General features: G+C 34.5%; 2 protein-coding genes across 3 annotated transcripts; one reads left to right on the forward strand and one right to left on the reverse strand.

Annotated features, from left to right (window-relative positions):
* Positions 1-26,858, forward strand: LOC145324145 (uncharacterized). The gene is made up of 20 exons (XM_080166771.1): positions 1-64; positions 4,026-4,081; positions 4,642-4,779; positions 5,021-5,089; positions 6,115-6,248; positions 6,661-6,721; positions 7,912-8,004; positions 8,965-9,102; positions 9,355-9,423; positions 11,352-11,549; positions 16,784-16,876; positions 17,010-17,204; positions 17,579-17,679; positions 18,732-18,802; positions 19,186-19,262; positions 20,212-20,352; positions 21,028-21,103; positions 22,015-22,095; positions 22,662-23,769; positions 26,088-26,858. The coding sequence occupies exons 1-19, from the start codon at positions 1-3 to the stop codon at positions 22,721-22,723; spliced, it is 1,917 nt and encodes a 638-aa protein (XP_080022897.1). The 3' UTR covers positions 22,724-23,769; positions 26,088-26,858.
* On the reverse strand, positions 23,877-26,078 carry LOC145324787 (uncharacterized). 2 transcript variants are annotated; one of them, XR_013881325.1, is made up of 4 exons: positions 25,791-26,078; positions 25,253-25,324; positions 24,236-25,082; positions 23,877-24,031 (listed from the first exon to the last, which is right to left on the reverse strand). XR_013881325.1 is itself a non-coding variant. In XM_080167425.1 (3 exons), exons 2-3 carry the CDS (start codon positions 25,266-25,268, stop codon positions 24,472-24,474), a joined length of 627 nt encoding a protein of 208 aa, XP_080023551.1. In that variant the 5' UTR covers positions 25,269-25,324; positions 25,791-26,078; the 3' UTR covers positions 23,877-24,471. The 2 variants fall into 2 exon arrangements, 1 of the variants encoding a protein (XP_080023551.1); XM_080167425.1 differs by having other exon boundaries at positions 23,877-25,082.
* Positions 26,859-27,087: the final 229 nt, after the last annotated feature.

Here is a 27,087-nt window from a genome sequence, read left to right on the forward strand (position 1 = left end):
ATGAGCGTATCAACAGCGCATATTGTTCTTAACAATGGTGTTAAAATGCCAACTCTTGGTCTAGGTAAGTTTTACTATAGTTATTTATCTAATCGTATTATAGACAGCTTTCCACAGATATTAAAATTTTATGAATTTTATTTTATTATGCGTATATAAGGGGGGGGGGAAGTTCTGCCACTTTCGCGTAAACAGTGTGCAGTGGACTAGGTATTGATTTTAGATTATAGGTTATTTAGGATAAAAGTTTACTTTTGGGTATTAGTTCACGTATATTTAATCATTTTTTGAATAGGTCTCCAGGTTCAGGTGCTGCAGGCTGGAAGGTCGTTTCTGGACAGGTAAAAAAATTTAAAAATTTTTGTTTGAAGAGTTAGAGAGCAACTTATAAAACAAAATATGCTTCTTTTTGAATGTTATTAACATATCTGCAGAAAAAATTAAATTCGGCCTCCAGGTTCAGGTGCTGCAGGCCTCCAGGTACACTCTGGACAGGTAAAAAATTAAAAAAATTATTTGAAGAGTTAGAGGTACACTTATTAAACCAAATATGCATCTTTTTGAATGTTATTACCATATTAGAAGAAAAAATGACAATCGGCCTCCAGGTTCAGGTGCTGCAGGCCTCCAGGTACACTCTGGACAGGTAAAAATTAAGTTTTCTTATTTGAAGAGTTAGAGGTACACTTATTTAACCAAATATGCATCTTTATGGATGTTATCATCATATTTGCAGAAAAATTTAAAATCAGCCTCCAGGTTTAGGTGCTGCAGGCCTCCAGGTACACTCTGGACAGGTAAAAATTAAGTTTTCTTATTTGAAGAGTTAGAGGTACACTTATTTAACCAAATATGCATCTTTATGGATGTTATCATCATATTTGCAGAAAAATTAAAATCGGCCTCCAGGTTTAGGTGCTGCAGGCCTCCAGGTACACTCTGGACAGGTAAAAATTAAAATTTCTTATTTGAAGAGTTTGATGTACACTTATTTAACCAAATATGCATCTTTTTGGATGTTATTACCATATTTGAAGAAAAAATGACAATCGGCCTCCAGGTTCAGGTGCTGCAGGCCTCCAGGTACACTCTGGACAGGTAAAAATTAAAATTTCTTATTTGAAGAGTTTGATGTACACTTATTTAACCAAATATGCATCTTTTTGGATGTTATTACCATATTTGAAGAAAAAATGACAATCGGCCTCCAGGTTCAGGTGCTGCAGGCCTCCAGGTACACTCTGGACAGGTAAAAATTAAAAACATTTATTTGAAGAGTTAGAGGTACACTTGTTTAACCAAATATGCATCTTTTTGGATGTTATTACCATATTTGAAGAAAAAATGACAATCGGCCTCCAGGTTCAGGTGCTGCAGGCCTCCAGGTACACTCTGGACAGGTAGAAATTAAAATTTCTTATTTGAAGAGTTAGAGGTACACTTATAAAACAAAATATGCATCTTTTTGGATGTTATTACCATATTTGAAGGTAAATTGACAATCGGCCTCCAGGTTTAGGTGCTGCAGGCCTTCAGGTACACTCTGGACAGGTAAAAATTTAAATTTCTTATTTGAAGAGTTAGAGGTACACTTATTAATCCAAATATGCGTGTTTTTGGATGTTATTATCATATTTGAAGATAAATTGACAATCAGCCTCCAGGTTCAGGTACTGGAGGCCTCCAGGTCAACTCTGGACAGGCAGTTAAAATATTTTTTAATACTTTTGAATTTGGAAACCTTACCTGGATCCTGTTGACTGCTGGTTGTTGGTAGCCAGTTAAAAAATCCTAAATGGTTATTTTTGAATTTATAGGAATGGTTTCTAAAAAGATAATGGCTAAATTATAATAATTTAGTATAATATAGCATTTAAGGCTCCAGACAGGCTGTAGGCGGCCTCCAAGAGCCTGCTGGACAGGTAAATCAAATGTGTAATCTTTTATTTAAAAGAAAGGTATACTATGTAGAAAAAGAAAAGAAACTTTATATAAAAAATTAGAGCATAAAATTTGCAATGTTATCCTAAATAATATTCACATAACTTTTGTCATTTACTTATTTCCAGTGAACAATAAATTTTTCTTCATTTTAGAACTCTGAAAAAAATATTTTACAGATCAAATTATCTTTTTTAAAATATGTACAACTTACAACTGCCTGTCCAGAGTGTACCTGGAGGCCTGCAGCACCTGAACCTGGAGGCCGATTGTCAATTTACCTTCAAATATGTTAATAACATCCAATAAGTTGCATATTTGGTTTAATAAGTGTATCTCTAACTCTTTAAATAAGAAATTTAAATTTTTACCTGTCCAGAGTGTACCTGGAGGCCTGCAGCACCTGAACCTGGAGGCCGATTGTCAATTTACCTTCAAATATGGTAATAACATCCAATAAGTTGCATATTTGGTTTAATAAGTGTATCTCTAACTCTTTAAATAAGAAATTTTAATTTCTACCTGTCCAGAGTGTACCTGGAGGCCTGCAGCACCTAAACCTGGAGGCCGATTGTCAATTTACCTTCAAATATGGTAATAACATCCAAAAAGATGCATATTTTGTTTTATAAGTGTACCTCTAACTCTTCAAATAAGAAATTTTAATTTCTACCTGTCCAGAGTATACCTGGAGGCCTGCAGCACCTGAACCTGGAGGCCGATTGTCATTTTTTCTTCAAATATGGTAATAACATCCAAAAAGATGCATATTTGGTTAAATAAGTGTACATCAAACTCTTCAAATAAGAAATTTTAATTTTTACCTGTCCAGAGTGTACCTGGAGGCCTGCAGCACCTGAACCTGGAGGCCAATTGTCATTTTTTCTTCAAATATGGTAATAACATCCAAAAAGATGCATATTTGGTTAAATAAGTGTACCTCTAACTCTTCAAATAAATGTTTTTAATTTTTACCTGTCCAGAGTGTACCTGGAGGCCTGCAGCACCTGAACCTGGACAGCGATTGTCATTTTTTCTTCAAATATGGTAATAACATCCAAAAAGATGCATATTTGGTTAAATAAGTGTACATCAAACTCTTCAAATAAGAAATTTTAATTTTTACCTGTCCAGAGTGTACCTGGAGGCCTGCAGCACCTGAACCTGGAGGCCGATTTTAAATTTTTCTGTAAATATGATGATAACATCCATAAAGATGCATATTTGGTTAAATAAGTGTACCTCTAACTCTTCAAATAAGAAAACTTAATTTTTACCTGTCCAGAGTGTACCTGGAGGCCTGCAGCACCTGAACCTGGAGGCCGATTGTCATTTTTTCTTCTAATATGGTAATAACATTCAAAAAGATGCATATTTGGTTTAATAAGTGTACCTCTAACTCTTTAAATAATTTTTATAAATTTTTACCTGTCCAGAGTGTACCTGGAGGCCTGCAGCACCTGAACCTAGAGGCCGAATTTAATTTTTTCTGCAGATATGTTAATAACATTCAAAAAGAAGCATATTTTGTTTTATAAGTTGCTCTCTAACTCTTCAAACAAAAATTTTTTAATTTTTTTACCTGTCCAGAAACGACCTTCCAGCCTGCAGCACCTGAACCTGGAGACCTATTCAAAAAATGATTAAATATACGTGAACTAATACCCAAAAGTAAACTTTTATCCTAAATAACCTATAATCTAAAATCAATACCTAGTCCACTGCACACTGTTTACGCGAAAGTGGCAGAACTTCCCCCCCCCTTGATCCGGTTTTTTTTCTGCCCATTCCTACCCCTTCTAATATATTTCTCTTAGATGCTATAAAAGTAATAGCATAGAGTAGGCACGACACACATATAACTCTATCCACGGGTTCGGTACCGTGTGCCGACTTTCAATTGGGTCTTTGAATATCAGCCAATATTGTCGGAAATATTAACTAAACTAAGTCGCAACAAATAAACAGAAAGCAATTTGCTAGCAGACAAAAATGGTCTTCATCACTTGGACCAGGTAGTTGTCAGGGGTTATACATCTCTATTTACCTATCTATACATTTATTATAATATTATTTTTTAATAGGTACCTGGAAATCCCAGCCAGGGCAAGTACAGGCTGCTGTGGCACATGCTATCAAGGTATGAATCACAATTGGACATACGGATTTGCCATTTTTATAGAGAAGTTGTGCTACTCTGAAGTTAATACCTAGATGTTATACCACAGTTATGTTAATATTTAATATTAATCCTAGTATACCTAAAGCACTTGATTATTTTGAAGATCTTTTTCAGCATAAGTAAGGTGCAGAAAATGCACAGCACATTAATATGAAAATTTCTCTAAAAATATACCTACCTAACTATTTTTGTCCTTTGGTATGTGTATCTAAGAAAGAAGATGGACAGGAAATCATCCTATTTAGTTTTGACTATGATCAGCATTTTTAACCAGGATCTAAAGGGATAAGACAATGGCCAATAAATTGATTTACATCCCCAATGATGATACACAAAATTACCTCTTTAGTGGTTGAAATGTTTTGACACTCAACATAATGAACTAACCAATAAAAAATCAACAAAAGTCTCCAAAATTGTTAATCCAACAAATTAAAAATGTTATTATAAAACTTTGGGGACTAGTGTAATAAAACAGCCCAATGTCCCCTCCCTCCCTGATATATAATCTATTATAGTCTGGTTACCGCCATATTGACTGCGCAGCTGTGTATGGCAACGAGAAAGAAGTGGGAGAAGGAATTAAGCTTGGTGGTGTAGACAGATCTGAGCTATTCATCACTAGCAAGCTCTGGAATACTAAGCATAACCCTGAGGTGAGAGATAGATAGAAAATAGATACCTAGGCATATGATCATGTACCTGGATAGCAAATACCTACCTAGATAGATTTTAAGTTAAGCTTGGAAATGTAGACAGATCTGAGCTTTTCATTACTAGCAAGCTCTGGAATACTAAGCATAACCCTGAGGTGAGAGATAGATAGAAAATAGATACCTAGGCATATGATCATGTACCTGGATAGCAAATACCTACCTAGATAGATTTTAAGTTAAGCTTGGAAATGTAGACAGATCTGAGCTTTTCATTACTAGCAAGCTCTGGAATACTAAGCATAACCCTGAGGTGAGAGATAGATAGAAAATAGATACCTAGACATATAATAGATTAGTCAATCTACATATCCTTTCTTCTATGAATCCTCAATCTATCCATCTATTAACCTAACTTTTTGTGCAATTATCTTTTCTTTAAATCTATTGGTGGTTGATATACCTGTCTTTAGATTTATGCCATTGCATTGTTCATATATCTATCTAGGATGTATAGTAGAGCCTGCCAGCGAGGAAACCCTGGCTGACCTTGGTCTGGATTACCTGTACTTTTCTGTACCTCATCTATCTCATCTATCTAGGATGTAGAGCCTGCCTGTAGGGAAACCCTGGCTGACCTTGGTCTGTATTACCTGTACGTACCTGTAACTTATTTATCTATCTAGGATGTAGAGCCTGCCTGCAGGGAAACCCTGGCTGACCTTGCTCAGGATTACCTGTACGTACCTGTAACTTATCTATCTTGGATGTAGAGCCTGCCTGTAGGGAAACCCTGGCTGACCTTGCTCAGGATTACCTGTACGTACCTGTAACTTATCTATCTTGGATGTAGAGCCTGCCTGTAGGGAAACCCTGGCTGACCTTGATCTGGATTACCTGTACTTACCTGTACCTCATCTATATATCTAGGATGTAGAGCCTGCCTGTAGGGAAACCCTGGCTGACCTTGCTCAGGATTACCTGTACGTACCTGTAACTTATCTATCTTGGATGTAGAGCCTGCCTGTAGGGAAACCCTGGCTGACCTTGCTCAGGATTACCTGTACGTACCTGTAACTTATCTATCTTGGATGTAGAGCCTGCCTGTAGAAAAACCCTGGCTGACCTTGGTCTGTATTACCTGTACGTACCTGTAACTTATCTATCTATGATGTAGAGCCTGCCTGTAGGGAAACCCTGGCTGATTTTGGTCTGTATTACCTTTACGTACCTGTAACTTATCTATCTATCTAGGATGTAGAGCCTGCCTGTAGGGAGACCCTGGCTGACCTTGGTCTGAATTACCTGTACGTACCTGTAACTTATCTATCTATCTAGGATGTAGAGCCTGCCTGTAGGGAAACCCTGGCTGACCTTGGCCTGGATTACCTGGACCTCTACCTCATCCACTGGCCAGTGGCTTTTGAACGTGGGGATAACAAGTTCCCTAAAAATGATGACGGCACTGTGAGGTATCTATCTATCATTATATATAAGTAATATGATGCCTTTTTGACTGTCCGTGGTTAGATTATACAGATGTCGCTAACATCTTGACCCATCTGACTCCTTTACAGTAAATTTTTTTGCAAGCTTATGAAATATTTTGGTGGAGGATACGTCTGCACTCCCCCTGTCCCTTTGTCCACCCCCCCCCCCCCCCCCATTATATTTCTCACTTTAAGATGCCCTAGAGCCCTAGCTGCTAGTTATTGTGGCTCAAGTACTTGATAGGAAACTGTTTGTGTTGGCTTATTGATTTTAGTTTAATGAAAACTTACTTAATACAATTCCCTTCAACATTTCAGGTTTAATGCTATTTTACCCGTGCTACTACTAGTTTTATGTCTACTTGATATTAGAAATAAAACTATTATAATTTAGGTATGATAATGATATCCACCCCACTGACACATATCTTGCTATGGAGAAGCTTGTTGAAAAGGTAGAAATTGATTTTGTTCCTTTCGCACACCATTGTAACCGGTAAAAGAAAGCTGACAAATAATATGGAATGACCGATACCTACTCAATAATGTAGAGTTATTAACTTATTATTTAGCGCACTTAAATGCGCTAGTAAAATATTTAGTTTAGAATTGTTCTGCCATTTTGTCGCTTACAACTTAGATTCCTGATTTTGTTTGGAATTAATCTATCCTAGTAACATTCATTGTTCACATTGTACCGGATCCATATTATTTTCTTGGACATTAAAAAGGAAAGTAGGTAATCTAAAATACAAAGTAGTACGTTGTCTGTCTGTCTTAAGCTTAAGATCTCAGTAACCACTGAACCGATTGGGCTCTACTCTTCAGGGAATATACCTACTGGTCCTGGGATGGTTTTAAGCTATTTTCTTGTTGGGCTGGACACACCTAACCCCCCCCCCCAAAAAAAAAAAAAAATGAAAAATCCTTTCCCCCAAACTTTTTTTAAAAACTAAAATGAAAAAAGGGGAGTTCGACTACCCCCCCCCACAAATTTTTTTTTACTTTTTCTTTTAAAATCTAAATAACACAAAAATACGTTGATTAAACATCTTTGGGCAAAGCCCCTAGAGGCTAGGGGCGAAGCCGCTAGTCTATAATACAAAGTAGAACGATGTCTGTCTGTCCGTCCGTCTGTCTGAAGCTTAAGATCTCAGTAACCACTGATCCGATTGGATTCTACTCTTCAGGGTATGTACCTATCGGTCCTGTGGTGGTTTTAAGCTATTTTCATGAGGGGTGGGACACCCCCAGCCCCCCCAAAAATGAAAATTCCCCCCCCCCTAATTTTTTTTTTTGCAGAAGATTTCCTAGGTCCTTTTATTTGCAGAAGATTTCCTTGGTCCTTTTACGAATTTCGCCAAATTTTTTTTTTTGATCACCTCTTGGGGCAAAGCCCCTAGAGGCTAAGGGGGAAACCGCTAGTATATTCTTAAAGCATTTAAATATTACCTAACCATTTTTATGCCCTTTTGAAAAATTGGCATAGTTTTTGCCTACTTCTAAAACCAAATGTTTTTTTAAAATGCTCTCGGAAATTTGTATTGCCCTGGGGATCTCCAAACAGTGGTCCTAGAAATGCATCAGTTTTCATGGAAATTAGGTAATCTGGTTGATTTCTATATTTTATTATTCTTCTTTTTAGGGATTGGTGAAATCTCTTGGCCTATCCAACTTTAACAGTGAACAAGTTAAAGATATTGTGGAGAGAGGAAATATTAAGCCTGTTACAAACCAGGTAATAGTAATTCATCGCATCATATTATAGACAGCTTTCCGCGGATATTCAAAGGAAAGAAAATAAATTAAAACAAGTTTTGTTAGCTCCGAGAGGCAGAAGGCCCGGGCTTACAAAATTGGAATTAATTTTATGATTTTTATTTTGATATTTGTGGAAAATTGTCGAGGTATAATATTATGCTTTTTCAGTATGACTGAGAATCGGTTCTAATCAGGCGGATATTAATCGGTTTTGAAGCCTTACTGAAATTTCTATTGGACCTATCCTTGGTATCTTTTTGCGTACTTTTTTGTTTACATTTTTTTGGGGGTCATGGACGTCTAGGCTTTTTTATTTGGGGGGTGGGGGGGGGGGTGGGGAGGGGGGGTTATCAAATCGAAAATTAAAATTTTTGTGGTGCCTACTGTACCCTCAAATTCATTTGGGGTAGGTGTAATCACTCCTTTAACCCCTCCCTTTGCAGTCCCAGATAGGGACCCTAAGGTAAAGACAATGAACGATAAATTGATGTTCATATCTAACGATGATTAACAAAATAGCCCCGTCTGTAAAGTAAAATTATTGGTTGAAATGCATAATTTAATTAAAGTTCCCAAAGTTTTAATCACACGTATAAAGCCAAAGTGAAAGCCATAATGATTTAAAAGCCAATATCCCCTCCCATTCTGATCTTTCTAAAAAAATCTTTATGTATTATATGGGTACTAGCGGCTGCACCCCTAGCATCTAGAGGCTCTTCCTTTAAATGGGTATGAGGGCAAAAAATAGCCTAAAACCATTCTTGGGCTTTAATCTAATCACAAAATCGCCTAAAACCAATTCAGAACCTGAAGCTTCTCAAAAAAAATGAACTCACTTAGTTCAATAGTAATTGATAGTTATTGAAATCTTATGCTCCAGACAACAAAACTTAACTTCTTTATATAATAGGATTTGATTTGTTATCTCTCTACTTAGGTTGAATCGCACCCCTACCTGAACCAGACCCCCCTGAAGGATTTCTGTGCTCAGTACAACATCCCCCTGACCGCGTACTCCCCCCTGGGCTCTCCTGACCGGCCATGGGCCAAGCCTGATGACCCTAAGCTTCTTGAGGTAATATTTTACAGATAGGGGGTTGAATATGCATGTTTTATATAATTCAAAGATCATTCAAATTCTTAATAAAATACCTAGTTTAGTTAAGTCTAGTGTCAGCTTTCAATATTACATTGTCCTAAATGATTTTAAATGGGTAATTTTTTGTCATATAAAAGCTAAAACTACAATACCCCACTGTTTTTTTTAAGTTCTAAATTAAAGTTTTAAAAAGCCTCAACTTATAAGTTCTTAATTCCTTATTTTTAGGACCCCAAATTGGTGGCTATTGCAGAAAAGTACAAGAAGTCTACAGCTCAGATCATTATTAGATGGCAGGTACCTATCATATTTTACTTTTTAAGATTGCATAGGGTGAGGCGGGGCATTACCGGTAATTTTTTTGGTTTTTTGAAAAAAAAATGGGGTAAATATTAATATTTTTAAATGGGACTAAGACCATTAGAAAGCTTACGGAAAGGACTATCAGGTCCTAATAGGACGTTATCCTAGGACTTTTAGAAGTTTGTCATAATTGGACTCAAAGAAATTACCGATAAATGCCCCACGGTGGGGCATTGTGGGTAACGTCTTTTCAACCTAAAAAAAATCGATGAAAAACGGCCAAACGGCCAGTCAAACATAAATAATCATAATTAGTATAGGTTATAGGGATTATCCACAAAAATTTTCATAAAGATCGGACTATTCCTTCTATGTCAAAAATCATCTTTTTAAAAAGACGAGAAATTTCGATTTTTTTTTCACAAAAATTTTCTTAAAAAATAAAATTTAAATTTTTTTATATAAAAAAACCTGTTCTATTCACTTTTTGGCCTAATTCTTAAAAAGCCCATATTGAATTTTAGATTTTACCAAAGAAAACCTGAAAATTTATCTTAAAAATCGTATTTGAATTTTTTTTTCGACGTTACCGAAAAATACCCCGCGCGAACTTTGGTCATTTTTGAAAAAAATATTAACTCTACATTTAAGCTCTCAACGGATTTGGAAAGAGCGGGCAATTCTTAGTTCAAAAGGTCTTTACGGATCAGTTCTAGGTCTTACCAATTTTTGTGTAGGTCGATCTTTATACACCTAGGTGAAAAAATTTTTGAAAAAAAAAATTTTCGTCCGACTTTGAGACCCAAAAAGTACCCTTTAAATTCATCTCACAAAAATTTCATTTTATACTTTTTGTAGGCAATTTAATAAGGAACAAATTTGCTTTAATGTTTTTTTCTGTCAGTCGATTAGAACATGGAGAAAAATGTCATTTTCTGAAGGTGGGTAAAAAATTACCGGTAATGCCCCTTACCGGTTAATGCCCCGCTTGACCCTAGCTTCTTTACAAAATAGGCCAATTCAGAATTGAGATATTTATGAAAATACTTCTTTTTTTAGTGATATTGTGTAGGTATCAACTTTTTAACAAAAAAGTAACTTTCTAGTATATAAGACTGTGGGCTCTGTATTCTAGGGAGATTAAGGGGGCAGAAAAAAAAACTAGGTAAAACTTAAAACACCCCATTTTATCCCCCCTCAAAAAAAAGCTTGAACGTCCTTAGACCTTACAGTTTTGCATGGCTTACCGTCACTAATGACGTTAATACCCTAAACCTAATATGTCAAGCTTCGCTATTTAAATTATTTTATTTTGTTTTTGTTTGAATTTATGTGTTGCTGTACCTACTTTCATGATTTTTTATTGTTCTCCTCTAACTTTATGTTAAACAAGGATGACAATATCCCTAAAAGCAATGCTCTCAAATCAGACGGAAGGACAGACGAACGTCGCTTGTAAAGTGTCAGAACTTAATACTAAGAAAGTCAAACTTTATTGTATAGGTAGTTGAAAAAAAATTGCTTAAATTCAGAACACTCTTCAAGGACAAATTACATTATTAAGTCTTTATACCTTGTTTTCTTAAGATATACTATAAGATGAATAGGATAATATACAACAAATTGTTGTGGAAACAAGTAACAATTAGCTTGTGTTAAATGGAATTTCTGGTAACGGGTAGAATTGCTGATTGTAGAAAAGACTCACGTGTAAAACCTAATTAGATATTTAACAACAAAAATAAATTTGTCGATATTTTTCTTTTGATAATCACTCTAATATGATATGTTAGTAATATTTGTATTTTCCGAAGAAAATTGTCTAATACAGTACGATACATGATTATTTAATATGGCTTAGAACCGATTCTAATCCAGCGGTTATTAATCGGTTTTGAAGCAATACTTGAAATTTCTTTCAGGTGCAACGTGGAGTGATTGTTATTCCTAAATCTGTGACACCCTCCAGAATTGTGGAAAACTCTGATGTTTTTGATTTCACTCTTACTGACGAGGGATGGATAGTTAGATACTTTTACTTTTACTATACTAGCGGCTACGCCCTAAAAGGCCTAAAGGATGGTGTGAGGGCGGGAGTAAATCCCCCTATTTTCATTTTAGTTATAAAAAGAATTTTTTTGTGTGGAGGAGGTCATTTAAAGAGGCTACTTCTCTTAGGAGGGAATTAGTAACCTTCCCTAAAATAGTTAAAAACCTTCCCAGGACCTATGGAAAGCTACATTTATAGGAGAACCATATCGTTCTAAAACATATCGTTAACGTTTGATTGGACCAGAAATGTTTGTCACCCTATTTAAGTAAAATGCGGACACATATCAACTTATTGTAACAGGATTTAAGCACAAAATTAGCAGGGAGGGAGGGGACTTTGGGCTGTTTATTACACTAGTCCCTAAAGTTTTATCAAAACTTTTTCTAATCGTTGGCTTTTCAACATTGGGGACATAAGTGAATTTTGATGGGTTAGTTCCTTAAGTTGAGTGTCCAATCGTTTCAACCACTAATAAATTTTAATCTACAAAAGGGGTAATTTTGTGTATCATCATTGGGGATGTACATCAATTTATCGACCATTGTCTTATCCCTTTGGTTCCCTGCCTTAAAAGCACAAAATTAGTATCTATCTATCCTATGATAAAACAGGAGCTGAAGGAGATAGAAAGTTTCGACTGTAACGGCAGAGTTGTGGTGCCCATGCTGAATGGAAAACAAAGGGATGCGGGACACCCACATTATCCGTTCAATATTCCATTCTAAGATGCCTGGATATCAGCACCAGAAGAATGCTGGTTATATATCGCATCGTATCATAAACAAATTTCCGCGGGTATAGAAATGTAAAATTTTAAGATTAAAACCAGTTTTGTAAGCCCCTAGGGGCAGAAGTCCCGGTCTAACAAAAATGGTAGATATTAATTTTATGATTTTTATTTTAATGTTCATGTAAAATTGTCTGTAATTTGATGCTATACATAAATTTTCAGTATGACTGAGAACCGGTTCTAATCCAACGGATATTAATCGGTTTCCTAGCCATACTGGAATTCAATTTCCTGATCAATCGAATTCTTTTTCTTCAGGTGGTATGTAAAACAGTGCAGATAAAGATTTAGATAAAAAGTAAACAAAACACATGTCATAGCAGACAACACATCCATTTGAATCTTTTGTCCTCCCTGTTTTACTAAATTCTTCAGAACTGTCCTGAAAAGCTTGAATCTTGAAAAACCCTTATTTTACATATTTAAAACATCAAAATGTATTATCAAAAGTATTGATTTAATATCATAATATTTTTAAAAAGACAAAAAAAAATAACCTTTATTTTGTTCTCTAAGATATCTTTATTTTGCTTGTTTTTTTTCTATGAAATAAATGCTTTAATATTTCTAACATAAACTAACCCCTGTGATTGCTTTTATCCCAGTTAAAACTGCATTTGATTGTTGTGATGAAATGTTGCTACTAACATTACTAATGAAAACCCAAGCTTTATTTTTTATACATTTTTACACTTTGTAATGATATTTCTTTTTTAAATAAAGAACTTTAATTTTAATAATACTTTAAGAATAATTTTCAGATATTTTATTCAAACTATTTATCTTATTTAATCAAAAATGCGGGGTTCAAAAGATTATTCCTATCATAATCCAAACAAGAAAAATGTTTCAAACGATGGTAAGTTTTTATTAACTATATGTATGTAATTGTAGGGTAGCTTCGCTACTAAAAAAGATGTCTTTCTTTTGATCTATAATACAAAGTAGAACGATGTTTGTTTGTCTGTTTGTTTGTCTGTTTGTTTGTCTGTCTGTTTGTATGTCTGTTTGTCTGTCTGTTTGTCTGTCTGTTTGTCTGTCTGTTTGTCTGTCTGTTTGTCTGTCTGTTTGTCTGTCTGTTTGTCTGTCTGTTTGTCTGTCTGTTTGTCTGTCTGTTTGTCTGTCTGTTTGTCTGTCTGTTTGTCTGTCTGTTTGTCTGTCTGTTTGTCTGTCTGTTTGTCTGTCTGTTTGTCTGTCTGTTTGTCTGTCTGTTTGTCTGTCTGTTTGTCTGTCTGTTTGTCTGTCTGTTTGTCTGTTTGTCTGTCTGTCTGTCTGTCTGTCTGTCTGTCTGTCTGTCTGTTTGTCTGTCTGTTTGTCTGTCTGTTTGTCTGTCTGTTTGTCTGTCTGTTTGTCTGTCTGTTTGTCTGTCTGTTTGTCTGTCTGTTTGTCTGTCTGTTTGTCTGTCTGTCTGTCTGTCTGTTTGTAGCGAAGGATCTCGCTAACCGCTGAACCGATCGGGTTCTCCTTTACAGGTTAGCTTCTCATAGGTCCCGGGAAGGTTTATAACTATTTTTTTGGGGGGTGGGACACCCCTAACCCCCCATGAAATGAAAAAAAACACCCCAAATATTTTTTTTTAAAATTAAAATTAGAATAGTGGAGTCGACTATCCCCCACCCAAAAAAAAAAAAAAAAATTCCCATTCCCAAAATTTTTTCTTTTTCTTTTAAATCTAAAATACAAAAAAATGGTTTGATTAAACCTCTTAAGAGCTCTTGAGGCTAGGGGCGAAGCCGCTAGTTACTTAAAATCTATTAAAGTGAAATGGATACGTATATGTATATTAGAATCGATATAGGTTGATTTGTTAAACTGTAACTTGGAAAAAGCAACAAGAATGTCAACATTCTTAAATAGCGAAGCTTATGAATACAAAACAATTTGCTTACTATTACAACGCAATCGACTTTATATACCTCCAATCTCCTCGTGCATCTGAATCCTAACTTCAGAGAATCAAGGCTACATACATACATACATACACATACTTTATATACCTAGTGGAGATGTTCTTTAGTTTTTCACTGGATGTGCTTTGGTAAGATTAAATCGCAGACAAAATATCAGCCGTGCATCTTATATACTATAGCAGCCAAGTAATGAACGTTATGAATTTATGGACAGAAAGGCAAAGTAATTTACATACCTTTGCCACTAAAAATCTTTGGGTTGAACTTAGGTATATACTTATCAAGATAACCTATGCTTGATGATAAAACAAATCTTGATTAAATGTTTAAAGCACGGTTATGGTCTGTAAATAAGGCCCATTATTGGAGTGTAAATGAATATAGAATACGTGGATTTTTTTGGTCAATTTCTAATTATCATCTGATTGCTAATATAGTCCTCAGTTATTGGTCAATACGTTATTCAGTAATCATTGGCGGGATATGGGGTAAAATCATAAGTAGGGAAGGATCGTATTGGTATATTAGCAAGCATTTTTTAAGGGTATGCGAGAATCTCTCATATATATTATATCCATACTTTATCTAAAGGGTGTGCAAAAAAAATGCGGACATTTTTAAAATTTGGATTGCGCGGCTTGTGTTAATAGTAGAAAAATGTTACGCATATCGTTAGAACCGTTAGGAAGTCTACTTTTGGGAAATATAAAAACGATTCCTCTGCTACGTATAGTTTAGGAGCGATGTGGTAAAATGTCCCAACTGCCTTAAAACTTGACTTGCGAGTAAATCATTAAAGATTAAAGTATATAAAAAATATGTACCTTTTTAAAATTCAAATTGCGCAGCTTGTGTTAATAGTAGAACAACGTTATGCATACCATTAGAACCGCTATGAAGTCTATTTTATGGATATATAAGAATCATTACTGTGCTACTTATAGTTTAGGAGTTACGTAGTAGAATGTCCCAACTGACTTAAAACTTGACTTGCAAGTAAATCATAAAAGATAAAAAAAAGGGTGTGCAAAAATGCAGACATTTTAAAATTCAAACTGCTCGGCTTGTGTGAATAGTAGAAAAATGCTATGTATATCGTTAGAACCGTCATAAGCTCTTTATTTTGGAAATATAAGTACGATTTTTGTGCTATTTTTAGTTTAGGAGCTGTATTGATAAATGTGAGAAAAGTAAGAAAAATTTTTTTTCTGAGTTTTAAGTCAGTTGGGACATTCTACCACATAGCTCATAAATTATACGTAGCATATGAATGGTTCTTATATTTCCATAAAATAGAGTTTATAGCGATTCCATAGGTATGCAAAACATTTTTCTACCATTTACACAAGCCGAGCAATTAGAATTTTAAAAATGTACGTATTTCCATTTGCATACCCTTTAATTTAATCTTTTATGATTTACTTGCAAGTCAAGTTTTAAGCCAGTTGGAACATTTTACCACATAGCTCCCAAACTATACGTAGCAGAGGAATTGTTCTTATATTTCCAAAAAATAGACTTCCTAGCGGTTCTATCGATATGCGTAACATTTTTCTACTATTAACACAAGCCGCGCAATTTCAATTTCAAAAATGTTCGCATTTTTTTAGCACACCCTTTATTACAGTATAAGTTTATTTTAAGTATTTCATGGCTTTCAAATAATTTTTATTTTTAGGTGGATGTTGTAGCCTTTCTTGCCTTAAGGTTAGATTTTTATAACAATCAACCCATTATATAAAAGTGGTAAGGTGTCTTTGTGTGAATTGTGTACCGAATATCGGTAACCACTATTGCGATTTGGTTCTCCAATACAATTTATGTTGCATTTCATAGATCCTAGGAAGGTTTAAAACTGGGTAGGTTACAGGTATATAATTTTGAAGTAAGGTACCACCATCCTCCAGAGAGATATCACTCCTGGTATATTAAATATGTTGTAAGGTCTTTTTGTTTGTCTGTTAAAATCTTGTAAACCAATGAACCGTTTTAAGGAAGCTTTATATAGATCCCAGGATGGTTTAAGGCTATTGAGATTTAACGAAATAAATTTTATTTTCTATAATTTTGTATTTAAATAAGTTCCCATACCTACTAAACTTTGCATTTATAAAATCGAATCTTTCAATATTATATATTCAGTACTTGGGTACCTAACAGTTAAAGAAATTTTCAATAGATAGAATGCAGCATGTCGGAGCCGTTTAATTTTGATGCGGCTCCGCGGAGCCGTATCTGGAAATACGGCTCCGGCTCCTACCTTTAAATTAATATATCAATTTTTGTTCATTATTGAATTTGATAAAATAAAATAAATACCTAATATAAAATATTTGGCTTTTATTTGATTAAAGCTATATAAAAGTAAAGGATGTGTGTCTATTTGTTAAGTAACAATAGTTTTTCAGTTTTTTATATAGAAAAAGACCGTTGCCAAATTATAATATTACTTTAAAAAATAATTTTTAGCTAATCTGGAGCCGAAACCGTTTTTAACGAAAAATACGGCTCCGGCTCCAACAAAAATATTGCGGCTCCCGGCTCCGAAACGCTGATAGAATGTTTCTATAAAATTTTAAAATGATAACAAAACTTGTTTAGTTGTCTCTGTACATCTACAACCTGATCTCACTACTGTCTGGTCTTGGCCTACTTGCCCTTAGTCTCTGGTTCATTCTTGCCCATCAACAACAGGTATAAACTTATAATCTCCCTACTATCTGGTCTTGGCCTACTTGCCCTCAGTCTCTGGTTCATTCTTGCCCATCAACAACAGGTATAAACATATAATCTTCCTACTGTCTGGTCTTGGCCTACTTGCCCTCAGTCTCTGGTTCATTCTTGCCCATCAACAACAGGTATAAACATAAAATCTCACTACTGTCTGGTCTTGGCCTACTTGCCCTCAGTCTCTGGTTCATTCTTGCCCATCAACAACAGGTATAAACATATAATCTCCCTACTATCTGGTCTTGGCCTACTTGCCCTCAGTCTCTGGTTCATTCTTGCCCATCAACAACAGGTATAAACATATAATCTTCCTGCTATCTAGTCTTTACCTGCTTGCCCATAATCTCTGGTTCGTTCTGCCCATCAAAAAAATAGATGCATAATGTTTAGGTAGGTATCTATTTGATTGTTGTTAAAACCTTTCTTATTAGTTATTTGAATGAGCTTGTTTTGAAACCTCAGAACTTGTTTGGTTTGATGTGTGTCACGTGTGTGTCTCCTGTTAGGTACCAGATGGATAACTCAACAACAGTAAAAACCTCATTTTTTAATGGGCATTTAGTTTTCATAAACTAATTCTGGAATGTGTTAATTATGCTTCCTCTGTTTATTCAACAGTTGACAGACAATGAATAAAATGAAATCAACACTAAGTTTATTATTTAGGTGCTGTTCTATTATTCAATCTATGGAGTTCTCCCTTGGGTAGCACTAGGTATTGGAGGTCTTATTGTACTCAACACTTGTCTTGCCTGCTGTGGTATTAGGTAAGATAATAATATTGTATCTGGTCTATTTCAATTATTATTGTACAGTGTTTTTTTTTTTATGAGAACCTTTTTGAAGGCAATTTTACCCCACTTATAGTTATCAGAATTTAATGATTAATGGCTTATTTTCTTCGTTTTTTATAACCATTTATAGAACATCAAAAAAATATTTAAGTTTTTATTAAAAAAGTAGAGTAAAATAAAAAATTCAAAACATAGGTGTCAACATCTAAAAATGGTTTTAGCGCATTTTTCTCATGCTCAAATCTTCTACCCATTTCAAGAATGGCTGCAAAACGCTTCAAAGTTGAGATACAGAGTTAAAAATTAATACAGATACTTTTAGGGACATGTACTAGAACATATTAAAGTTTGAAGGCCATATCTCAACCAGGGAGGGAGTACTGGCCCCACAAAGTGAACTACTGAAAATCCAACTTTTTTCTTGCAATGGGTAGAAGATTTGAGCTTAAGAAAAGTGCGCTAAAACCATTTTTAGATGTTGACACCTAAGTTTTAAATTTTTGATTTTACTGTACTTTTTTAATAAAAGCTGAAATATTTTTTTGATGTTCTAAAAATGTTTATAAAAAACGAAGAAAATAAGCTGTTAATCATTAAATTCTGATAACTATAAGTGGGGTAAAATTGTAAAATTGCTTGTATATTGTATATCTAGGTAATGATTTGGAAAACTGGCGTTAGCATGGCGGATATCACACTGAAATCTATCCTAATTGCGCATAAGTGGCAGCTTCATAAAATTGTGTAACCTTTTCCAGTATGGCTTCGAAGCCTATTAATGTCCTCTGGATTAGAACCGGTTCTAAGGAATAATGAAAAACCATGTATAGCATCATATCTCAGACAATTGTTCACGAATATTAAGATAAAAATCATAAAGTTAATTACCTATATCTTTTAATTCTCATTTTTCATTTTAATATTCGCGGAAAGCTGTCTTTTACACGATTAGATTGTTAGGTATAACATGCAGAAATTCATACATTCATATATTTAAAAACTAATTTAATTTATTATATTTTCAGTCGTGAAAGCTCTTGCTGTTTGTATGTGTATGCTACCTTCAGCATATTCCTCATTCTTTGCCAGTTAATAGGTAAGTAGTTGCTCACTGTTTAGACAGACAGCTCTTTAACAAGGATGACAACATCCATAAGTTGCGAGGCACTTAAACAAGTCATGGATGGTAAAATGCACAAAGTCAGTTGTAGAGCAGATGTTTAGTTATCATAAAAAAGAAACAGAGGTGGAGAGAGAAAGAAGGATAATACAAAGTAGAGAATTATTCAAAATATACCTATGTCTTTTGTAGCATGACCGACGGACCAAATGAATTGATACTGAAGGTTGAGTAAAAATATTTAGTATTGGCTGTGAAAATCATATTTCACCTATAGCCTTACGGACTGGCAGATCTACGGACAGACTAAATGAATTATAGAGTAGATTTGTTACTTACAAGATTATTGTAATTAATAGGAGGATTCACTGCTTATGTAACGAAAGATGATGTTCATGTTGGACTTGTGGATACTATTAACACTATTCTAGTTCAGGTTGATTTTATATCTTATTAGAAAAACAAATATTTGAAGATTTTTAGGTACATTTCAAATATTTTAAGGATTTATTTTAAAAAGTGAAGCTTATCTTTATCTTTAGTTTGAGTCAGTACGTCAAAACATAACATTAAGCTGTTAATGTTAATCTGTGCATTGTAGAATTGTCCTATCAATTTTAAACTTGTTGAATTCCAAGAAAGTGCAGCAACTTTATCATCGTTACCAGAAAGTATGTAGGTCAATACATTTTAATTTTAAATTTTTTTTCTATAGGTAATTTTATCTGATAGGTATAGTAATGCTTCTTAGGACAACAAGAAATAATATAGGCGAAATTAGTACCTATACAGTGTGTTTTAAGATATCTGTATTTACTAGGACTGTGTATTTAAAACCAATACAAATGAAATATCCTTCGTTACACGCAGACAAACAGACAGAATGGTATCCTGTTAATATTTTTAATGATAACATAAACAAAAGGGGGAGCCCGGAGGGGGTAATGCAACCATCTCGTAATCAATGATTAAATGGCACTTAGAATTCTAATTTCGATCTGAAATTTTGCATGAATAATCCATGGTAGGTGTATTTTCTCTAAATCGAACAAAAAGTTGGAAAAGTAACGGCTAACGGCTGGCGGCTTAGCCGTTTTGCCATTTTTTTTTTGTATATTTTGAAAGCAAATTAGTCACGAAACCTATCTCCACATCATACATTTTGTGGCTCAAAAACCCTATCAAACGGTTCTAGCCGGTAGCTGTTGGTACTAGAAATAAACTTTTTGTTCGATTTGGGGAAAATAGACCTACTAAGGATTACTAATGAAAAATTTCAGATCAAAATTCGAATTCTAAGTGCAATTTAATCATTGATTACGAGATGGTTGCATTACCCCCCCCCCCCCTTTAGTTTACTTTAAGATATTATATGTATTTACTAGGACTACGGAGTAGAGAATAAGACCACAGAAACCATGATTATCGACAGTCTACAAGAAGGTCTGGGCTGTTGTGGTGCTAGGTCTTTTGAAGACTGGCAAACCTCCGACTGGTTTGTTAGACAAGACAAGGGAAATAATAAGGTGAGAGAAGGATACATAGAAATCTATAATACAAAGTAGAACGATGTCTGTCTCTTTGTCTGTCTGTTTGTTTGTCTGTCTGTTTGTTTGTAGCGAAGGATCTCACAAACCGCTGAACTGATCAGGTTCTCCTTTACAGGGTATCTTCTCATAGGTCCCAGGAAGGTTTATCACTATTTTGTTAATTTCTCCCCCCCCCCAAATTTTTTTTTTTTTAATTTTCCTTTAAATCTAAAATACGAAAAATTGGTTTGATCAAACCTCTTGGGGCAAAGCCCCTAGAGGCTAGGGGCGAAGCCGCTAGTATTATATAAAATCCAACCCATTTTTTGACTAGGCACTGAAAACTTTTTTTTATTTTCAAGGCCATGTAAGATGGAAGCACTTGTATCCTTTAATTAACCGAACCTACAATGAGTACACTACACATATTAAAAATTTCTTTTAAAATGGTCCAAATGCGTTATAAGGGAAACTGCCGATTCGCAAACAATCAACATAACATTCCATTACCTAGATTTGTAGTTTTTTCAAGTTTCAGCGGCTTAAAAGAATTAAAAATCAATTACCTACCCAACAAATAAGATGTTATAGTCATTACGTTTCTCCATCTAAATTTCTTTGTAAAAATGTTTAATACAATTCTCTCTGTAGATTAATGCTTTGCCGATTAAGGTACCCGACTCTTGTTGCAAAACTGTTTCTAAGAACTGCGGAGTTAGGGATCATCCCTCTAATATTTATTATACAGGTATATTCTATTAATATGTCTCAATATTTGTCTGTCTTTACATATTTTATGTGGTTGTGTGATTGATCACTGTGTACTGTAGCCATAGTTTCTTAGTGTTTGGACCTAAGTAGTCATTTAGTAGGACTAAGCACCTTTGTATAGCCATCTAGGCCAGCTCAAGCTCAACGTTCAGGTAAATAATGACATGTCCCTTTACCTGATATAAAACTGTTTGATGGTCTCCTCAAAGTGTTGAGCAAAGAACCCGTCCCCCTCTCTTTTGAAAATAAATTGAAAATAATAGTTAGGAAGGGGTTGGTGAGTGTAGCTTATCAACTCATTTAATCTTACATGATTTTGTTACAACTAGGGTTGGCAATCCGTATCCGAATCCGGAATCCGCCCAATTTTTGGTCAATTTTGGAATCCGTATCCGGAATCCTTTTTTTTAATAGCGGATTCGGATTCTTAATTGGTAGGCTAAAATTAGCGTCTTGAGTTTTTTCTTTCAACTCCCACTTTCTGAAGGCAAAGATTATCATCAATATATATAAAATCTTTTAATATCTGGTTCGATTCTCGGAAGTGAATTATAGAAAACACCAAGAACATTAATTTTTAGGACATATGTAGCACTTAATTTTTGTAATTTTATAAAAAAAAGCCTTTTTAAAATATTGCTAGAATCCGGAATCCGCCAAAAATAAGAATCCGGAATCCGCGGGTATCCGCCATTTTTTTTGACGGATTCTTGTAAGAATTCGAATCCGGTCCAAAAATTTGACGGATTGTATCTATCTGTCTATATGAAGTGGAGATGCTATGTTTGCCTTGGTATCAACTCATATAATCTTACTTGGTTCATCTAAAACCATAATTATCTATCCTTCCTTCCTTTTGATTCTACCTCACTATCTATCTATCTCTAGGTTGTGGAGATGCTATGTTTGCCTTGGTATCAACCCATATAATCTTGCTTGGTTCAGCCGCTACCATTATTGCTGTTATTCAGGAAAAACACAACTTTATCTAAAATCTACAAATAACTCATTGCAATTCAAAGAATTTAAAAATCTAAGACGCAGGTATCTAAAGGGATAAGACAATGGCCGACTAATTGATATACATCCCTAAAGTTAATACACAAAATTACCCCTTTTGTAGAGTTCAATTAGTGGTTGAAAGGTATTGACACTTAATTTAATAAACTACCTAACCAATCAAAATTCATTAAAAGTCTCCAATGTTAAGCCAACGAATAAGAAAATGTATTAAAACTTAGGGGACTATTGTAATAAACAGCCTATTATCCCCTTTCACTCTGTCTAAGACGTCCTTCTATACAGAAGTGGGAAGGGGTAGGGGGGGGGGGGTATGATGACAGGGTAACAGCAATTTTATTTCATGTGTTTCATCCTTGTGTTTTTATGATCAAACCAAACCGTTATTACTTACTCAATACTTATTTTTAAGTATGTAGGTTTAAAATTCATTGAAAACTTTGCTGTGAATACAGACTTTTCACGATTAATAACACTATTATGACCACAAATTTAAAGTAAAGTTGTGATTTTGAAGATTGTTGGATTGATATTATCACTGAAACTGGCCTCGGCTTGCAAGAAGGCGGACCAATAAGAATGGGAATCGAACTTATGATTTAACATTGTTACACAACACGTAACTTGAATCTAAGACATTTAGAATCTTATTTATATTCGACAAATATATCCAAAAGCAGCACAGCAAAAAGTATGAGAAACTAGTTGCTTTATCCAAGCCTGAATGGACGGCGGGGGATGCTAAAAATAAGCCAAAAATGCACCCTAAGAAATTCATAAATATTCCCTGACAAGTACAAAACATTCAGACTAGCAATTTCTGAGATCTTTAGCTTCATGAAAGATAACCTTCCCGCTTTATATTTATGATTACCTACTTTTGATTCAATTAGTTTACTCAAAGGTACATTTTAAAGGTAATACATGAACAAATACGACATCTTTTTTTATGGAATTTTATACCTACAATTTATGCTAAAGGAAAACCTAGTTAAAGATTAGCTGCATTACTTCAAACTTACAAAATAAAGTTCAATGTTATATGCCAAAGAAAAATCTCAAAATGACTTGAATCATTTTTTTTTACAATTTTTACTTTTTTTGTTTATTTTTTTTTATTTATTATGATGCTATTGCAATATTGTACATATTCTAATCTGTAAAATTATGGCTTTCAAAAAAAGAACAAATGAATCAAGACATCACTTTACTGCCTTATTATGTAACTTTAATGTTGTAATGTATGATTCTTGTAAGAAGAAAGCTACCTTACAAGTCAGGGACGTCCAAGCTTTTTACTTTGAGGGCGGTAAAATAATGAGTTTAAACGGTTTGAGGGGGGGGATTATGATATATATTTTTTTATTTTGAGGTGGTTTTTTTTAAAGGTTTTGGGGCGTATTTTCTTATTTTGAAGGTGATGAAATGAGTAGTTTCAAAGGTTTGAGGGGGGTAATCTAATGCACTTTTAAACAATTTTTGAGGGAGGTTAAATTAGGGGTTTCAATGTTTGAAGGGGATAGACGACCTTTACTCCCACCCTTTGACGTCATATGTCGGTTAGTCTGTCCTAAAGAGATTTACTCTATTAAATAAAATCCTAAGAAATTAAAGATACCCGATGTAATTTCTAGGAACTTTTTAAGACTATTAAACAATCAATAGCGTCCGAAATCTTTGCTTTAATGGTTAAATCTTCAAATCTCGTTAAAAATAAACAATACAAGTAGTAAGATATAAAACTTTATTATACATAAAATTTAAATAATAAAATTACTACTGATAAAGGCATAAAACAAATATTAGGTAGGAGGGCTTGGTCTTGCTTTTCTTTTTTCCTGAGTTTTGATTAAACACGTCCTTGGTATTCTTGACGGTTAAAAACCTAAAAATTGTAGAAGTAAAATCTTTTCATGTTTAAATCATTTAACTTCAAGATACAAAATAAAATGAAACAAGGATGACAACATCCACAAGTAGCAAAGCCCAAAATTATAAATACAGATGTACAAATCAAACTACAAAAGCTTATAAAGTGTTTAAGTATCAAGGATGCCCCTGCCCTCCCCATTAATAAGCAGATACTCACTTTGTCAGGTATTCATGCTTGTACGTTGTAGGTGGCAAGATCTGGCAAGGACTCACGGCTCTCGGGTGGCAGGATCTGGAGCAAGTTCACCAGGTCCTTAGCGATGACATCACGTTGAGTGGCTACTCTTTCCAAGGAAGCGTATTCAGACTGGATAATATTGGCATCATAGGACGTATCTAAAGTCCTAACTGCTCCCTGACACAAGGCAATTAAATAAGGATACTTTCCTTGTATCACCCCCAGCTGTAGTTCAGCTTCCCGCAGCTCCACCCTACGCAAACGGCTGGACCGAGCCTCACAAGTATAGCTGCCACCGAGTGATCTAACCGATTGACAGCCTCCTCACAACGTGTGAGGTCACCACACACCTCCTTAATTCTAGCTATTAAGCTGCACAGAACTCGGGACTTATCAAGGTCTCCAACAGTAGGGTCAGTAAGGCTCTTAAACTCGTCTAAATTAACAGGCTTATAATCAATATCAGCAACCTCAGCACAGACAGCCTGCGGCCGCTGTTGACTGTTAATATATTTCAAATAGCCACAGACAATAGTTTCACGGCTGCAAATAGCGCGTTCCCTTTGGCTAAGGCTCCGCCTCAGAGCCCGCCCGTCAGACAGCAACTGCTCTATATATTGGAGACCCTGCTGGCTTTGGTCCCGCCAGAACTCTAATTCAGCGGTCAGGCGGCGGATATTCTTACCATACTTCAGCCTGGAGGACTCAGCTGATACAAGGCCTCTCACCCGCAGGCAGGAGCTGCGAAACTTGGCCTGCTGAGACTCTATACTGGACCTATAGAGCTCAGCTTCATATCTATCAGCTTGGTAGCGGCAGACAGCTCCTAGAATAATATCAACTTATAAAGAGTTGTCACTATTCTCTAGGTAAGCGACTGTCCGTCTGTCTGTCAGTCCTCCAATCTATAGTATTCCACTCTATATAGGCATCAGTAAGTATAATCCATGTCTGTCTGTCTGTCTGTCAGTATACTACAGCTACCATTGTCTATACCTGAAAGTTCCGACATTGCTTTCAATCTTGGTGTACCAACCAATCTCACACAGGGAAAGCCGGGACTTGATACTTAATAATATATAATTATAAACACAAGAGAAATACATGCACTCAAATCCCACATCAGGGATTATAAGGGATAAGACATAATTTATAAACATAAGAAATACATGCATTTAAATCCCACAGCAGGGATTATAAGGGATAAGACATAATTATAAACATAAGAAATACATGCATTCAAATCCCACAGCAGGGATTATAAGGGATAAGACATAATTATAGACGTGTATTTTAAGCGTGCTTATATACAGGGATTGCATGGGCTAAGACAATTGCAATCAAAATTATAAACATTTACCTTGTGTCCATATCAGGGATCACAAGGGATAAGACAATAAATAATAAAAAAGGCAAGTAAATTCAATATAATAAACTACTTCCTTAGATATAGATTAATTTTCGCCAGTAAACATGGGTTGGTTTTAGGCTATTTTAATCATAATAGGTTACAAATAATAAATTAAAGACTTACATATGCACAAATAATTTCACTAAAAAGCACAGCAAGATAAAATGTATGTAATATATATAGAGTAGCTCCTCCTCCTACGGTGGTAAAATAAACACTGATAAATTCTATCAATTTGTTACCCTTTATATAACTTTTGACCCTTGGCGGGAATGTTGTTTTGTACGCTAAACTGGTTTTTTCCTCCCGTACCTTTCTTCATCAGGGAACAAAGGACGGGTAAATCCATACTTTATTTTCGTCTTTTTAAGTATATTTTCACAATGGATTTAGATTATACATTTAGATTTTACACCCGAGCAGCAATAGATGTTAACACATAGCCATAAAAATGAGTTTTAGAGAAGCTTTGACTTGGCATGGATTGGTTTTATGCTACTTTATAGATCGACATAAATTCACATTTTGGCTGAATTGAGTTAGAAGCAATTAAACATACCTAATATTTGTTTAATTTAGACTTTCATTTTCAGTTTAATTTAAGAATAATCTTAATAAAGCTACTATTGGACAAAATTATAAATGTTTTTCATTAATGTTTATTGTTTAATCTTTGCCACATAATTAATCTATGGTGCTTACTTGTAGCGTTGTGAATATTGTAATTTCCAGTATGGCTTCGAAACCGATTAATATCCGCTGGATTAGAACCGGTTCTTAGCCATATTGATAACTCAAATATTGCATCGAATTACAGACAATTTTTCACAAATAATAAAAAATCGTAAAATTAATACTAGTTTTGTTATCCCGAGCCTCTGGTCCCTCAGGTACAACAAAACTGGTATTAATCTGCGGAAAGCTGTCAGTAATACGATACTATAAATAACTATTACCTAATGATTTTAACCACCGACGACGGTTTAAAAAAAACGGTAACTTTTTAAAAATTACTTATCTGTTAAAATTTACTCAAATACAGCAGAAAAATCTAGCTTTTAAGAATATTTAATAATTATGTATGAATTTTTACCTTTTCTGTCATTTTATAGTACGTGCTTAATAATGTATGCAATATTTATTTAATTAATACAATTATTTTTTATGAAATAGAATAAAATTTACATCTAATACCAGTTTTAATTAACTGATTTCTTTTGGCTGGCTATTTAAATTATATACCTATTATATCATTTTACAAACAACGACGAAGGATTGAATAGTAATTTTTTTAAGTAAAATACTTTAATTGAATAAAATCTTATTACCTAAAGAAAAGATTTAAAGTATAAAATGGATAAAAGATATAGATCCAGCGGCTAGCGAGCCTTTAAACATTCTGTTACTAATTTGGATAGAA

The sequence above is a fragment of the Acartia tonsa genome, chromosome 7 (genome assembly GCF_053477335.1).
Source record: "Acartia tonsa isolate MP-2025a chromosome 7, ASM5347733v1, whole genome shotgun sequence".
NCBI lineage: Eukaryota > Metazoa > Arthropoda > Copepoda > Calanoida > Acartiidae > Acartia > Acartia tonsa.

Bases quoted from the DNA above. Each gene is read 5' to 3' on its own strand.
- LOC145324145 (XM_080166771.1), top strand. From the start codon at position 1: ATGAGCGTATCAACAGCGCATATTGTTCTTAACAATGGTGTTAAAATG. The intron at 8,005-8,964 runs GTAATAGTAATT...CTCTCTACTTAG, and splicing joins TTAAGCCTGTTACAAACCAG to GTTGAATCGCACCCCTACCT. The intron at 18,803-19,185 runs GTAAGTAGTTGC...TGTAATTAATAG, and splicing joins CATTCTTTGCCAGTTAATAG to GAGGATTCACTGCTTATGTA.